This window comes from Pleurodeles waltl, chromosome 2_1 (genome assembly GCF_031143425.1).
Source record: "Pleurodeles waltl isolate 20211129_DDA chromosome 2_1, aPleWal1.hap1.20221129, whole genome shotgun sequence".
Lineage (NCBI taxonomy): Eukaryota > Metazoa > Chordata > Amphibia > Caudata > Salamandridae > Pleurodeles > Pleurodeles waltl.
Window position 1 is genome coordinate 41032541 of NC_090438.1, and position 17002 is coordinate 41049542.

Below are 17002 nucleotides of genomic sequence, written 5' to 3' on the forward strand. Positions count from 1 at the left end.
GGTTCCTAGCCTGTGGTGGGTGGACCCCTGGGGGTTCGCAAAGCCTCCACAGGGGGGTGGGGTGTCAGGGGCAGGTGGGGGGAGGTGTCCTGCGACTGCTTTGAAAATTTAATAATAAATAAAGCTTACTTAAGCAAAATGTAACTGTAGGAAAATGCCACTGTTGGCATAATTACCCCTTAACTTTTTGCCTTTTGTTGATGCCAGCTTTAATTGAAAGTGTGCTGGGACCCTGCTAACCAGGCCCCAGCACCAGTGTTCTTTCCCTAAAACTGTACCTTTGTCTCCACAATTGGCACAGCCCCGGCACACAGATAAGTCCCTTGCAAATGGTACCCCTGGTACCAAGGGCCCTGAGGCTAGGGAAGGTCTCTAAGGGCTGCAGCATGTATTAAGACACCCTGGGGACCCCTCACTCAGCACATGCACACTGCCTCACAGCTTGTGAGTGCTGGTGGGGAGAAAAAGACTAAGTCGACATGGCACTCCCCTCAGGGTGCCATGCCAACCTCACACTGCCTGTGGCATAGGTAAGTCATCCCTCTAGCAGGCCTCACAGCCCTAAGGCAGGGTGCACTGTACCGCAGGTTAGGGCATAGGTGTATGAGCACTATGCCCCTACAGTGTCTAAGCCAATTCTTATACATTGTAAGTGAAGGGTAGCCATAAGAGTATATGGTCTGGGAGTTTGTCAAACACGAACTCCACAGTTCCATAATTGCTACACTGAATACTGGGATGTTTGGAATCAAACTTCTCAACACAATAAATCCACACTGATGCCAGTGTGGGATTTGAGAAATGCACACAGGGGGCATATTACAGATGCCCCTTGTATGCCAGCCCAACTGCTAGTGCTAGGCTGACTGATCTCTGTCAGCCTGCCACTTTCAGACTAGTTTCTGTGGAACAAATCCTGTCCTAGGTGGAGGTGCTTCACACCTCCCCCTGCAGGAACTGTGACACCTGGCGGTGAGCCTCAAAGGCTCAAGCCTAGTGTTACAGGGCATCCCAGCTAGTGGAGATGCCTGCCCCTGGACACAGCCCCCATATTTGGCGGCAAGTCCGGAGGAGATAATGAGAAGGAGTCACCCTCCAGCCAGGACAGCCCCTAAGGTGTCAAGAGCTGAGGCGATCCCTGCCTTAGAAAATCCTCCATCTTGCTTTGGAGGATTTAGCCCAATAGGATTAGGGATGTGCCCCCCCCACTCCCCTTAAAGGGAGGAGGCACAAGGAGCGTTTAGCCACCCTCTGGGTCAGTAGCCATTGGCTACTGCCCTCCAGCCCTAAACACACCCCTAAATCTAGTATTTAGGCACGACCCTGAACCCAGGATATCAGATTCCGGACGACCTAACCAGGAGGAGGGCTGCTGATCTGAAAACCCCGCAGAGGAGGCAACTGCTTTGGCCCCAGCACTACCAACCTGTCTCCAGATTCAAAGAACCTACAACAGTGACGCATCCACCGGGCCCAGCGACCTCTGCCGACTCAGAGGACTACCCTGCAAACCCAAAAGACCAAGGAACTCCTGTGGACAGCGGCTCTGTCCAAAGCAACAAAGAAAACATATTTAAAGGGACTCCCACCTCACTCTGGAATCGTGAGTCCCCAACACTCTGCACCTGAAGCCCCCGGCCTGTGTCCAGACAAACCAACACTGCAAAGAGGACCCCCAGGCGACTCCGAAAGCGTGTCCACCCTAAGACTACCTCCCCGCACCCCACGGCGAGGCCTGCAGAGAGAATCCAGAGGATCCCCATGACCGAGACTGCCCGGTTACAAAGAATCCAATGCCTGGAAGAAGCACTGCACCCGCAGCCCCCAGGCCCGAGAGAAACCGACTACTGGTGCAGGAGTGACCAGCAGGCGACCCTCCTTGCCCAGCCTGTTTGTTCCCCCCTTCTCCCAAGCTCTCTACAAAACTCCCCCTGGTCTGCTCCCCGAGGATGCAGGTACTTGCCTGTCAGCAGACTGGAACCGGAGCACCCCTAGTCTCCATAGGCGCCTATGCTATTTGGGCCCCTCTTTGACCTCTGCACCTGACCGGCCCTGTGTTGGTGGTGCTGGGTGTTTGGGGTTGACTTGAACCCCCATCGGTGGGCTGCCTATGCCCCGGAGACTGAACTTGTAAGTGCTTTACTTACCTGACAAACTAACCTTTACTTACCTCCCCCAGGAACTGTTGATTTTTGCAGTATCCACTTTTAAAATAGCTTATTGCCATTTTATGCCAAACTGTGTACATTACTGTTTTTATTCAAAGCCCTATATGTGCCTATGCCAAGTACCTTACAATTTATATACTCACTTGAAATCTGAATCTTGTGGTTCTAAAATAAATTAAGAAAATATTTTTCTATATAAAAACCTATTGGCCTGGAGTTAAGTCTTTGAGTGTGTGTTTCTCATTTATTGCCTGTGTGTGTACAACGAATGCTTAACACTACCCTCTGATAAGCCTACTGCTCGACCACACTACCACAAAATAGAGCATTAGTATTATCTAATTTTGCCACTATCAACCTCTAAGGGGAACCCCTGGACTATGCACACTATCTCTCACTTTGAGATAGTATGTACAGACCCAGCTTCCTACAGTAACATTGAAAAATGTAAAACTTGCTGTAAATGTCAAGGAATTTGAAATTGAAGGCTAAAAATGATATCTGTACCCTCTGATTTGTGGGAGCAGTGCAGGTGCGTCAGACAGAATATAGTATGGATGATGTGTGACTTCAATTTAGAAAAACTTCAACCGTCCTATTAAAATTATTTATTATTTAGATTAGTTTGCAAATTAAGTAACATGTCGTCATTCTGTATTTTTGATTAATGGTTGTTTGTGTATTTTTTGTGTATTGTGTTGCTGTTCAAATCATTGACAATGTTTAGGTCTGGGTCCCCGGATTCCAGTAATTACTTGGTGGGGGGATCCCCACATTCCAATAATTCACTGGGTGGGGTCCCAAGGTTCCAGTAATGTTAGCTGGGGTCCACAGAACTCAAAGTTGAGAACCACTGCTATTGGGCAACTCTTTACTATAACCCTCTCGAAATGCAACCTCATCAGTAAACCGCTCTCCTTGCGAGATCATTTATCTCTAACCTGGCTTCTGTAAAGTGCCAGTGATGGGAAATGAGGTTTAGCGCTTCCCTGTTTGATCTGGTAGTTTGGTGCAAGAGAAGGTGTGTTCAGGTATGTTAGATGCCGTATGCTGAGCAGAGGTGAGATTTTGAAGAAGTTGCTCAATATCGAAGTTGGATGTAGTAGAAGCTCTATAATTACGGTGGTCCCTTTAGTCCATTGTGTAGCTTCAAAATGTTCTGTTCCCATCGCTCACATAAAGGTCCTTTTAGCCTGTGGCATCCCCCATCTTATCAGCGAATAAAGTATGATCGATCTAGACCTGGGGAGAAGTCCTTGTTACCGAAGAGCGGGGTCAGTGGTGGATGGTCAAATCTACTCTGAAGCACCTGGTCTCACTCCTAGTGGGGGTCGAGCACATAATTTGGGTTTTATATAAGGTGGCTTCTCGCTATTGCTTGGTGATCCAGAAGATCCATTTTCGTAGGTTGTTTACCAGGTTTAGATCTACAAAGACCACTATTTGTGTCTCCTTTTAGCTATTCGATGATACACTTTAGCTGAGATGCCGGTAGTCAGCGAAACCCATAACTTTAAAGTTGTCCTGCCTAAAGAGGTGTCTTCAACAAGGTGGTGGCCTGATTTTATGTAACCGAGATTCTAGAGTGGGCGCATATAAGAAGGGTTGGGGGCACTACCACCTAGTTCCTCTGAACCCTGCACAAATGTTCCCCGTTCAGTCTCATTGTCCCATGGTTCTATGTAATTTGCAAAGTCTCAAACAAAACTTCAGCCCAAACTTTATTTTTTTGGAGGGTTTCTGACATCATGGCCCTGTCCATCCAGTCAAATGCCTTTAAGCTTTCTAGAGAAGGACTTTTTTGTCTCCACCAAACCAGTGTTCCAGCAAGGATCACCAGTGCTGTAATTAACATCTTTGTAAACCCTTCCCAACATAATAAACATAGGGATGGGTTTTTATAAGTATCTGATGACTGCATGGATGACTGAGGCTACATATTTGATTTTGTATGTCAGGGCTTGTTTCCATGTATGAATTATGTTTAAGCTACTTTTTTTTAAGTGATTAGTTTTCTTCTTTAAGAGCCAGTTAGCCCAGGAACACTGCTTTCATGATTCTACAGGGAGTGCAGAATTATTAGGCAAATGAGTATTTTGACCACATCATCCTCTTTATGCATGTTGTCTTACTCCAAGCTGTATAGGCTCGAAAGCCTACTACCAATTAAGCATATTAGGTGATGTGCATCTCTGTAATGAGAAGGGGTGTGGTCTAATGACATCAACACCCTATATCAGGTGTGCATAATTATTAGGCAACTTCCTTTCCTTTGGCAAAATGGGTCAAAAGAAGGACTTGACAGGCTCAGAAAAGTCAAAAATAGTGAGATATCTTGCAGAGGGATGCAGCACTCTTAAAATTGCAAAGCTTCTGAAGCGTGATCATCGAACAATCAAGCGTTTCATTCAAAATAGTCAACAGGGTCGCAAGAAGCGTGTGGAAAAACCAAGGCGCAAAATAACTGCCCATGAACTGAGAAAAGTCAAGCGTGCAGCTGCCACGATGCCACTTGCCACCAGTTTGGCCATATTTCAGAGCTGCAACATCACTGGAGTGCCCAAAAGCACAAGGTGTGCAATACTCAGAGACATGGCCAAGGTAAGAAAGGCTGAAAGACGACCATCCCTGAACAAGACACACAAGCTGAAACGTCAAGACTGGGCCAAGAAATATCTCAAGACTGATTTTTATAAGGTTTTATGGACTGATGAAATGAGAGTGAGTCTTGATGGGCCAGATGGATGGGCCCGTGGCTGGATTGGTAAAGGGCAGAGAGCTCCAGTCCGACTCAGACGCCAGCAAGGTGGAGGTGGAGTACTGGTTTGGGCTGATATCATCAAAGATGAGCTTGTGGGGCCTTTTCGGGTTGAGGATGGAGTCAAGCTCAACTCCCAGTCCTACTGCCAGTTCCTGGAAGACACCTTCTTCAAGCAGTGGTACAGGAAGAAGTCTGCATCCTTCAAGAAAAACATGATTTTCATGCAGGACAATGCTCCATCACACGCGTCCAAGTACTCCACAGCGTGGCTGGCAAGAAAGGGTATAAAAGAAGGAAATCTAATGACATGGCCTCCTTGTTCACCTGATCTGAACCCCATTGAGAACCTGTGGTCCATCATCAAATGTGAGATTTACAAGGAGGGAAAACAGTACACCTCTCTGAACAGTGTCTGGGAGGCTGTGGTTGCTGCTGCACGCAATGTTGATGGTGAACAGATCAAAACACTGACAGAATCCATGGATGGCAGGCTTTTGAGTGTCCTTGCAAAGAAAGGTGGCTATATTGGTCACTGATTTGTTTTTGTTTTGTTTTTGAATGTCAGAAATGTATATTTGTGAATGTTGAGATGTTATATTGGTTTCACTGGTAATAATAAATAATTGAAATGGGTATATATTTTTTTTTGTTAAGTTGCCTAATAATTATGCACAGTGATAGTCACCTGCACACACAGATATCCCCCTAACATAGCTAAAACTAAAAACAAACTAAAAACTACTTCCAAAAATATTCAGCTTTGATATTAATGAGTTTTTTGGGTTCATTGAGAACATGGTTGTTGTTCAATAATAAAATTAATCCTCAAAAATACAACTTGCCTAATAATTCTGCACTCCCTGTATTGTAGAAGTTAAACTGACCCTTCTGCAGTCACAGCTTTTTAATGAATTATGATCAATACGTTCTACGATTTTAATGGTTTTTACTGCTCAACCAGAATATTTATTTCTACATAGATACTAATGCTGTTAGGGAAGATGAACAGGACCCCTTGAGACTAAGGGCAGTCTTGAGATATTAGCGGACAGATAATCCTGTCACAATGGTAACTGATATCCCATCTGCCGACATATACATCCCATTATTTCCTATGGGATTAAGATTTCAGCGGACGAGGTATCAGTCACAGTTGTGATGTGTATCCTGCCGGCTGAAATCTAAATCCCACCGGTGCGACATTCCTATCTAGCCGCTCTCCAATGGCAGCAAAGAGCTCTTTTAATGATGAGAAAAAAGTTGTAAGCATTATTCTTTCAGTATTCAATGCTTTTGTCCATAGGTTTACGCATGCTCATTTTTTTTCAAGATTTCCAAAATGTCCTTAAGTCAACAGTGTTGTAGTAATGCATGAATTACAAAAAGAATGCCAGCACCTGCTTTGTAATTAAATATCGCTTTATCAGGGTATAAACTGCCCTCACAAATGAAGAAACCTTCTCAAAGAACGGAGAAGGAACATTTGTTTTAGGGATTGAATAATCATAATTAAACATAACCTTGAATATTTTGCAAAATTTACAAGGAGAATTGATACGTCTGTAGCCTTAAGTCCACATACTCGACGTATGTGAAATCTCAACATTTTGTCAACATTTCTGAGCAAACAGAAATATATGTCCACCCTCATTAAAATCTTCTTTGCATCTGAATATTAAAGGCAGCGTCTAGTCTGTCTGCTGTCTAAACCTTTTGGATTCTAGTAAAAGAAAAAGGGTTCATCGGGTTCTCTCAATAAATGTACATCAGCAGTGATTCGAAGAGGGACTTAAGGGCATGGAAATACTCTGTTCCTTTCGCACCTTGGCGTCCTACAGAACCGGTCCTCTTGTGAAATAGCCGTGCAATTGCACCTTGATTGATTTTACACAACTGCAGAGTGCCATGCGGAGGTCTCTGTAGTGTGCTGCAGGAAGAAACTCTGATCTACATGCAAAGACATGGATGTGGGCATTGTTCCTCCTTCTGTATGGTGTTCGTCTTGAGCCTTCAGAAATATTCAGATTGGAAATGCCTTGCCTGCTTTTTTCCATTAAACGTACATGCAAACACAAGGATCCCTATTTACCAAGCTTACCAGGGAAGAACCATGTGAGTGCGCTGGCCCCTTCTATCATTCGTTTAAAGCCTTGGCATTGGGCCTGGCTCCAATTGAGAGTAAAAAAGCAACTCAGTCCGTTATTTGAAATAAACCTGGATATATCCTGCAACTTGCAATACTGGGGAAGATCCTTAAGAAAAGTATCTGTTTACAGTTAATTCCTTCAGGGAGCAACTTGATATTTTAGTTAACCATAGTCTAGACTTCCTCCCAGAGCCTTGCATGGAGACAGTCAGTGATGGTGTCCTGCAGATCACTGATCAAGGAGGTCTGTCAGTGGCTATCTGCTGGTGCTCTTTGGTGATCAAAAGTCAATTGCAGTTTGCTGCAGAGAATACGGATGGGGTTCTTTGATCTGGCCTCGTGTCGGTTTGCCTTTTTGGGTAACAAGTTTCAGTGCATTAAGGTGCGACTCTTCTCTTCTGTATCTGTTAGCTGAGGACTCCCAATGGTCTTATTCCCTCCACTTTTAAATATCTACATCCGACCTGCAAGAAAGGGCTGAGTTTTCACTCCACTCTGCTCAACCTCCCTTCTAAATCCATTTGCAGCTGGAAGATCGAACAGATAAACCTGAAGTGTGAGCCTCAACCAGATTGTCAACTGGTTGGGGTCAATAACTTAGTCGATGCAAATCAGGGAAGCGATCCTGCTAGTTTCCAAACGTAGGTCCCCACCCCCTTGCCTGTATGACCCTGTCTTATTGGGCACATCTTCACGATATTTAGGTTGCGCCACAAATCTTGGTTGCATTTCATATGTTAATCATATCAATATGTGGTTCAAAGATCATATCAAATTATGTGGGTTTAAGATCACTCTTAGACAGTGCATTGTACTTTATAGCCCAAAGAATCTGAGTATTGATGAACTCAAAGCTTTACTATTGGAATACACTACAAGGAGGAGGTACGGAAGCATAGCTGAACCAAATGCAGAAGGACAATGTAGTGATTCCCTTAAATTTTGGACTTCTTAAAAAGATTATCTTTCACATCTGTGAACATCCATCAATTGATCACCGATAACAGCAATAGGAATTTTAAAATTCAGATCCTGGTACTTTAATGGTAAAATGTTTTAGATCCATTTAATTCTGAGGTGGACCTTTCTACTGGATGCATAAAATATCCTTTCAAGTCCCAAAGATTGGTATTCTCTTAAGTGCCTTCTTTTTTCATGACCCACAAACCTGCTGGGAGTCACAAGATGACCTGGGGTTTTCAGTGCTGAGATGGTGGCTTTGATTCTGTCCTCTCCTACATGTTAGAAAGGAACAATGACTGGTGTCCATTCTCAAAGCTGGAAAGAAATTGGTTAATCTGGTAATTTAGTTCTGTTGACTGTGCTTGCAATGTTGATCATTCTTAGTGCCTACATGTAGTTAAGCCTCAAAAAGCATTATATAAATTAATACAGTATATTGGTTGCTTATAAACTGGTTTATAGTATTGTCGACAGTGCAGGTTGTTGGTTTAGACTGCAGCTGAGCCATGTAGCGGCTTCTGTGCTGTGATCCAATCTGCCGGTGAACAGACACCTTTGTCGCCGTCTTGGGCCTCTCCCAGCTGCTGCTCTAGACCTCCATAACTTCCAGGTCAGGGTTCCGTGGGAGGGATAACAACAAGGAGACGTGACCCCCACCTTCCTTCACTTTACACTCTCTGAAGAAAACCTCAGACCAGTGTCCTATGGCCAGCTGGTTAGTGCAGCCTCAGGAGGTCACATTGGCAGTGGTAAATTAAGTTAGTACCTAAAACGTTTTCAGCATAAAAAGCTTACTATGCATAAGTGAATTTCATAAGAACAATACAACTGCTCTTAAAATAATTGCAGACAATAAAGACAGCATAAACACAATACAGAAGAAAAGGAAAACATTTAATTACTGTTGAACCTTGGGCTGTAGGTGCTGGTTGGTCCCACCTGGGCGTGGGAGGTGTACCTTCGCTAGACTCTGGATGGTAGGAGATGCTCCAGGAAGAGGCGTCTGGAGACTGAGGCCAGGCTGCATCACATGTCTAGATGCTTTCCTGTGCTTTGTCTGAATACAAACCCGCATCCAGGACCAGTCAGCAGCATGTGAGATGGAGCGTGCACTGCTGTAGGCATGTTTGAGGTCAGGCTTCATGTACCGTGGTAGCCTACCCAGGCACTGCCTCGTGCTTGTCAACTGTGTACACCATGGTATTGGAGTGATGTGTTTGAGATGTTACCTGTCTTGTATTTGTGGATTGCTGAGTGTGAGTCTTGCTGGTAATGCTGTACCTCTCTTACTTTAGGATTTCATGGAACACCCAGGCAGTGGAAAAACTCATCTGGACCAGGAGCTGGAGGAAGTGAAGCGTGAGCTAGGTATATTGGAGCGCTGTCCCGTGACCCCCACTGTCCTAACGCATGCTGCTAAACTCGAGCAGAATAACTTGTGCCGCCTGCATTAGCCGTAATACAATAAGAGCGGGGTCTGACATGTTTGTGCTGAAACTTAGTTCCAATTAACCAAAAAAGGTATATTTGTCCCTGGAGCAGCAGTGGGCTTCGCATCCTTGATGTGCACTAGTTTCCCATTGGTGGAATCAAATCTGTTGCCCTTTATTTCTTTTAAGCCCAGTTTAAGGAAGCACTGGGAATTGGGCTGTATTGCACTTTCTCTTTTATTTTTTTTTATATATCTTTGCACAATAAAATAAACATTAATATATCATGAAAACGTTTTGCAGAGTGTGTTTTAAGCTTAAGCATTGAATGTTGGTGCATCGTCTTGAGAGGCACATCATAGAATGTGTGAAGCCCCCAATACCCCCTTTCATGGGACCTGAGGGCGGTTTGGCCAGTCACAGTTAAATTACATAATTATAGAAGAAATTATGAGTGGACTTGATATGGGACAACCTCTAGGAACCTACATACGAGCTGTGGGATTGAAATGCTGTACATAGTGTTGCAGAGGATGATCAGTCGAACTCTTATATTTGATACCTAATGGAAACTGTGTTCTCCAAAAATGTACTTCCTTACATTTTTTTCAAATTCACTTTTTTCCACCAGTGTGAAATCCATCCTAGCCACTGCCTTCCATGGTGGAATAAATCAATGCTGTTATTTAGACACCTTTGGTCATTCTCTTCTTTAGGAAAGTCACAAATATGTTGTTTGCTTACATTGGAACCATCAGGCTGGTAGTATCCATTTTTGTTTTAGTCCTAAAGGTGAGATGGGCTTAGCATGGATGCTATGTGGTTGTTGTGTGTTGGTTTTTTTTTTTTTTTTTTTTATGCTTGGACAGGCCTCTTTTGCAAATACACATTTACTCTTCAAAGTACATGTATCCTTCTACCATCCTCATCGATCGTAGGATAGCCGCGTCCTGTCATTTTGCAGCAATGCCCTTCTTTGCCGCTCTGGCAGATACAGTAACGCTGTAGGGGACTAGGTAGTCTCCAGTACTTCTTCGCGGTCACAGGGTAGCTAACACTGCCACTATTCCTTACTGGTATGTATGTAAGTGCACCCCTGTTAGAACGCAGTACGTCAACCAGACTTCAGTGCATCTTGTACTGTTTGCTGCTGGCCCATGGGCATCTGAGAGAGTCCCCCAAGGATCCTATATCTGGGTTATGAAATCCATGTTTTGAGGGCAGTTGCCCATCCCATCCCCCTTCTCTCTCTCTCCCCCCCCCCCCCCCCCCACACACACACACACCCTCAGTCAGCTCTGCATCTAAATCCCTCTCCAAGTTAACCCTGGGGGCCTGGAAAGCTGCACTTGTTTCATTCTAAGGGACATGTAAAGATTAGTAATTGTCTTCCCCATCCCCAAGTTAAATAAGAAAGCGTATAATGGCTCTCTGATTCAGTAGTTACTTGCTCGCATGTCACTACTGTCACACTGCATATAGCTGCATGCATCACAAATTGCCCGTGGCATTCCAAATTATTATCATTTCCTCAAAGGACGCTGGAGATCCTAAGCTGTAAAGCTGATTAATAAACTGTTGGTTTGCAGGAGTATTTTGGCGCTGCTTGTCACCTGTATCCTAAATTTCAAACACAATACTTAGTACATCCTCAGACGGTGCACTAGCCAGGGGAAAATCACCCCAAATCCTTGAAATCAGCAATCAAAATCGCTGATTCAAAGTCTCTATAATTTAAGGCACACGTCCCACCAGTGTCTGTTATTAGTCCATCTCCAAATTTTATTTCATATTCCTCTTCTCATCACAATACGGCTTCATCTTAAGTTCTGCTATTCCCGCCAGCCTCTCTTGCCAACACGTGTTTCGTCTGGGAAATCACCCATAGACTTCATCAGGGTTGCAATTACATATAAAATTTCACATTGTATACCAGCATACTATATCTTAAATACCTTTATACCACTTAATTCACCTCTGGAGCCTGTGGAAATTAATTCATGTTATACACCACCTCCCTTGTCTTCCTTGTGAATTGAGTGATCACACAGCAGTACCTAGGTACATCCATACTATTTATAAATATATTAAATTTGTCCTTCAATAATTTAATCAAACGGTTAAAGATACTTCCCCATGTACATGCATACACGTGAGACTCCCCTATTTCATCCCATTCCTATATTCAGATTAAGTGTATTGTACTCCTAATCCTCACAAGGTACCTGTAACTCAATCTTTGCTCAGCCAAGATATTAATCAGTAATCATCCTTATTTATGCGCCTCCTTCCATAATGTTTCGTAGTTTAAGACCAATATTTCGTCAATCTAGTTCTCGTATCCATATTATCCCTTTCCATCTGGGTTTCTGTAATTTTTTTCTTAATACTTCCCTTCATTGTGTTAATCCTCCATTCTCATTTGGACATTTAATATTTTATCCTCTATGCTCACAGAACTCTTTAGTCCGCTCACCCTTATCGGTGTATTCATAATATGCTCCGTCACTCAGCTATCCCCGCACCCAATTCCTTTTCGCATTTCTCGCTTGTAGCGCTGCCGATATTTACACTCCAGTCCCTGTATATCCATTACTTGTAACATTTGCTAATGTGTTCCACCCCCCATATTAACGTACTGCTCGTATTCCGTATTCCCCTCCATATTATCGTTCCCTTCATACGGCCCGAGCTGGATAATAGTTGCTCTGCCAATATTCTCAGACCGCTCACCGGCGTTGCCGTTAGACTCCAGCGAGTACGCTTGTCAATTTCAAAACAGTCCATTCTCGCTCTCCTATTTATGTATTCCCCTTCTCCCAGGGATCATTAACCACATTTCCTTTCATAACAGTCCTCTTTCTAGCTCGTCTTATTTGCTACTCCCCTTTCTGTGAACATAAAGAAGGGGCTACACCCCCACATCGTCTCTACCAGTTCTGCTTTTGCCCAAAATTCTAATGATCCATTATTCTGAGTTATACTTCCAACATATCCTAATAGTGCTCAGCAACATTGAGTCCATTCACCCCACATCGATATTGCGTTTTGTTGTCCTCATTACACAATCTCTCGTTTTAACTCATACTCACTTTTCAACTCCTCAGAAAATAACTATAGTTGTCATTGACGTGTGTGCATGTACCTCTACAAATCCCACCAATCAAATTGTCATTCTTCCTTTTTAGTCATATACAGACTTGTCATACCAGATCATTCTTCATTCTAAACATTTGCATAACATATACTTAAGTTCAGTCAGCTATCTATTACAATTTTTTCAAGATCCTAAAAAATATTCTAATTCATAATCCGTATTAAACCCTTCTTCGGCCACTTGTAGCCTCATGATCCATAAAGATTCCCTTCTTCTTAAATATAATTCCCTGTTACCTCGTCTGGGGTCCGCAGGAATATATTCAAATCCCCAAAAATTTACGTTATCAAACATTCTGTGTTTCACATGTTCTCAAGTGTTGCACAATCGGATATCTTTCATCCCTTTGCTTAATTGCCCTCAAATGTTCACCAATTCTCATTCTGAGAGTCCACATATTCTTTTATACCATGCACACCCATAAAGCTCCCTTCCAGAGTCACCCTATCCCTGCTCCACAAGGTCTGGATCTGCAGTCGCTCGGCCTGCCCAAATCAATCAGTAGATTTGTAAACACTTCTGGTCACCCATGAGGGTATTCAAGTGCTGGCAGGATCCAGTTGATTAGCCTAATAGCCAAGTCTTCAGGGACTTTCTGAACTTTGAAAGAGATGGGGAGGTACGGAGGTAAAAGGGTGACTTGTTCTGTGTCTTTGCTACCAAGTAGAAGGAGTGACCTCCCAATCTTTGGATGTTGGGTGGAGGGGGGTTATGCAAAGGGAAGCAGAGCGGAAGTGTTTGTTGGGCTGATGGCAGTTCAGGCTGTGCTTCAATTAGGCGGGTCCACAGTTGTGTAGGGCCTCTTTTCTGTACAGGGAGCCAGTTGAGTTCCCAGAGGTAGGGGGGTGATGTGGGCTCATCTGAAGGGGTTGTAGGATGAGTCTGCCTGCAGCGTTCTGTAGGGTCTGTAGTCATCGGAGGAGGTGAGCTGTGTTGAATGTTGCTGTTGTCCAGTCGGCTGGAGATGAGGGCCTGGGTGATGATGCATTTGGAGCTTTGGGATGGGTATTTGAATATCTTGCGAAGGATGCAGACTATGGAGAAGCAGGAGGAGACTTGAGTTGACCTGAGTCTTCATGGTTAGCTTGTTGTCCAGAACAATGCCTAGGTTCCTAGCATGGTCTGTTGCAGGTAGTAGTTTGTCTGAGTTCTGAGGGCCACCAGGATACGTCCCATGAGGAGCTTTTGTTTTCGAAATCAGTACCTCTGTCTTGTCCATGTTGAGCTTCGGGCAGTTGTGCTTCTTCCAGTTGGTGAAGTCGGTCATGCAGTTGTGGAAATTGTTGTTGTTAGTGGTGTCTTCAGAGAGGGAAAGGATGAGTTGTGTGTAGGGTATGATGAATCCATGGGTTTTGACAATGCTGGCCAGAGGGGTCGTAAGTGTTGACGACTGTGAAGCTGAGCAAGGGTCATTGTGGTAGGGCATGGGTCGGTTGCAGCCCCTGAGTGGATCAAGTTTATGATGGCGGTGGTGTCCTGTGGGGCCAGCTGGGCTCCATTGGGTTATTCAGATGTCTGTGATGGTAGTGGTATCATTGTGTTGCTTGAGATCTATGGCCTTGGGCTGGGGTGTCAAGTTGCTGTAGATATTGGTGATCTTGTTGTGGAAGACGTTTGCAAGGTTGTCGCACATTTCCTGGGAGGAGGTAATGTTTGTTGCAGCTGAGGAATTGAAGAATTTTTTGACTATGTTGGAACATTTTGACTTTTTCTTTACTTCTCCCAACTGTCTGTGGTAGAGGTCGAGGGCTGTCTTGTAGGTGGTCATGTCGGTCGTGTCCTTGCTGGTGCACCATCTCCTTTCCAGTTGTTTACAGTGTTTAGTGTCCTAAGGTCTTCAGTGTACTAGCTAGCCTGCTCGAGGACCTTCTGTGGGTGGTGGTGTTGATGGGAGCAATGCTGTTGGTGACCCAGTTGAAGTTTGACATTCTGGTCTAGGCTGTTGGACGAGATGGGCTAGGGGGTGTTGAGGGCATTGATCCGTGTGTCCTTTGAGACTTTGCTCCAACTGCGATGGGGGTCTTTGGGCAGACTGGAGGAGGAGGTCCGTGAGCTGGTGATATTGAAGTTGATGATGGAGTGGTCAGTCCTGGTGAGCTGCTCTGTGGTGTGGCTGTACCCAATGTGGTTCCTGGAGGAGAAGATGGGGTCCATCATGGGCTTGTGGACGAGTTGGATGAGTCCGATGTTGATGCTGTAAAGGAGGTTGGTAAGTGTTGATGTGGCCAGATGGAAGTTGAGGTTGCAGAGGAAAATGTAGTTAGTCTGTGGAGAGGGGGTTAATTAAGTTGGCAATGAAGATGCAGAAGGCTCGACGTGGTCTTGGAGGACGGTACCCAAGGGTGCCCCTGGTGGAGGTTTCGCTGTCTGGTGTCTGAAGTTGAGGTGTTGCATGGCTGGGGTGAAGTCATTTGTGGCGGTGCACAGGACAGATTATCTGTGTATGATGGAGATCCCTCCACCAAGCTTGTTGAAGTGGTTGTGGTGAGTTATGTATCCTTTGGGTATTGCGGTGACAATGTTGGGTATGGGAGTGGGGTTGCCTAAACTTGGCAAAGACCACAAGGGGATTTCCGGTGAACAAGATGCCTGATTTGTTCGCAGTTGCCCACACCAGCAGTATTTAAGAGAAGTATGGGATACCTGGTCATTGTCACCTCTAAGAAAGACCTCTGCGGCAAGTACATTTTCAAGCATAGCTTTCATAGAGTAGCTTTCAAGGGCCCTTGGGGTTTAACTATGAAACCAGCCAATGGAGCTGTGCTGCCAAGTAATAGCTTTCGAAGTATGGGGTAAGAGACCACCTTCATATTTTCGATGATATAATTTAGTCATGGTCATGCCACTCTGCGGCTGCCTTACCCCCAAATTGGATCAACTGGGACAGTATTCAGATCCTTAAAGAAACAGCTAGTAATAATAGCTAGGACAGTGCAGAAGAAATGTAGCTGGTGTGCAGCAGCCATCTTGGTGAGGACCACCCTGCCTATCCGAGAAAGAAGTAGCTTCCCCGGAAAGTCCAAGTCTCCTTGCCAGGGCGTTGAGGTTCCAGAGTGTCATCTTGTCATCTATATTCACTCCCAGATACTTGAAGGTATGGAGTGTTAGTTATAGCCCATGTGTGCCTTGGATGGACAGGGTATGAGCACAGTGGTGTGTTAAGGGGCAGATGCAGGACTTTCTTTTTTTCATGCCCAGGAAAATTGCGCTAAGGTCCTCCAGCAAAAATGTGGGTCAGCTTGAGAGAATGTTCTGGAAATATAACACATCGCAATACCATGTTTACCCATACCTGTAGTTCCACTCCATGGACCATCCCCAACTTCATGCATTACTGGCAAAGGGGTCCATGGCCATTGTAAATAGGAGCGGTGAGAGGGGGAACGCCTTGTTGCATGCCCCTCTGTATTGATGTGTAAGTGGACACCTCCTTGCCAGTCTTCACTGTCTCCACATTGTTGGTCTACAGTCGGCTAATCAATACCACCATCTCTTTAACAAACCCATTGACTCCAGGACGTCAAAGGGGAACCTATCGCACACCTTCTGGTCAGTGGAAGCCACCGCTACATGTTGAGTATCATTAGACATGCTATCTGGTGCATGCAACAGCTGGCAGATGTTGGCAGTGAGCGGTGTTTCTACCTTGCACAGAGCCATCCTGGTCTGAATGCCCAAAATGGGGGTTACTAGGAATACTGTTTGCTAGCACCTTTCCCAGAAACTTATAATCCAATTTAACAATTAATAGGGGTCGGTAAGATGTCTGGATCAGGTTACGATACTATAGTTCTAATTTTCTCCCTAGCTGTGGGTGGGAGATTGCCCCGATCCTGAGAAGCCTTAAACCTGTCCAAGAGCCATGGAACTAGCGTACCCTGGAAGTTCTTACAAAAACCCAAGGATTAGGACTTCGCTGCCTGGTAACTCTTCGTGATGCCAGCCGCTCTGTGGCAAGACCAACCTCTGCTCGCGAGGTTGGAGCCTCGTGCCTTCCTTTTGGCCTGGTGTAAGGTGGGGTAACTTGGCCACTCGTACATAATATCTCTGCGCAGATGAGTCTGCTTGTAAGCCCAGTTCATAGAGCTGCTTGTAATGGAAGCTAAAAACTTCATTGAGGCCCAACTGTGAATGTCGGTGGTTGCTTCTAGAGAACTGGCTTATGGACAGTTGTGGGCTTCTGCCTTATCCCTAGTCAGTTTACGGTATTACCAGCTTCACACGCCCTGATGCTCCTTTTTAACCAAGGAGCCTGTCCTGGCTTCAGCTGGCTTAGCAGAGCTTGCTATTCAAGGGGCAAGTGATCAGAAATCTGTCCTCCTCCTTTGTGACTAAAGGCCTGGCTGGATTGTGAATACTTGTGAATGTCACAAACCT

At 44.8% G+C, this 17002-nt stretch overlaps 1 protein-coding gene across 1 annotated transcript in view; it reads left to right on the top strand.

The window, feature by feature from the left end:
• LOC138260930 (uro-adherence factor A-like) overlaps positions 1 to 17002 on the top strand; it is a 312276-nt gene that overhangs the window by 223370 nt on the left and 71904 nt on the right. Inside the window, exon 8 of the mRNA XM_069209459.1 lies at positions 9334 to 9406. Within this exon, the coding sequence (XP_069065560.1) occupies positions 9334 to 9406 (73 nt within the window). The remainder of the gene's footprint in view (positions 1 to 9333; positions 9407 to 17002) is intronic.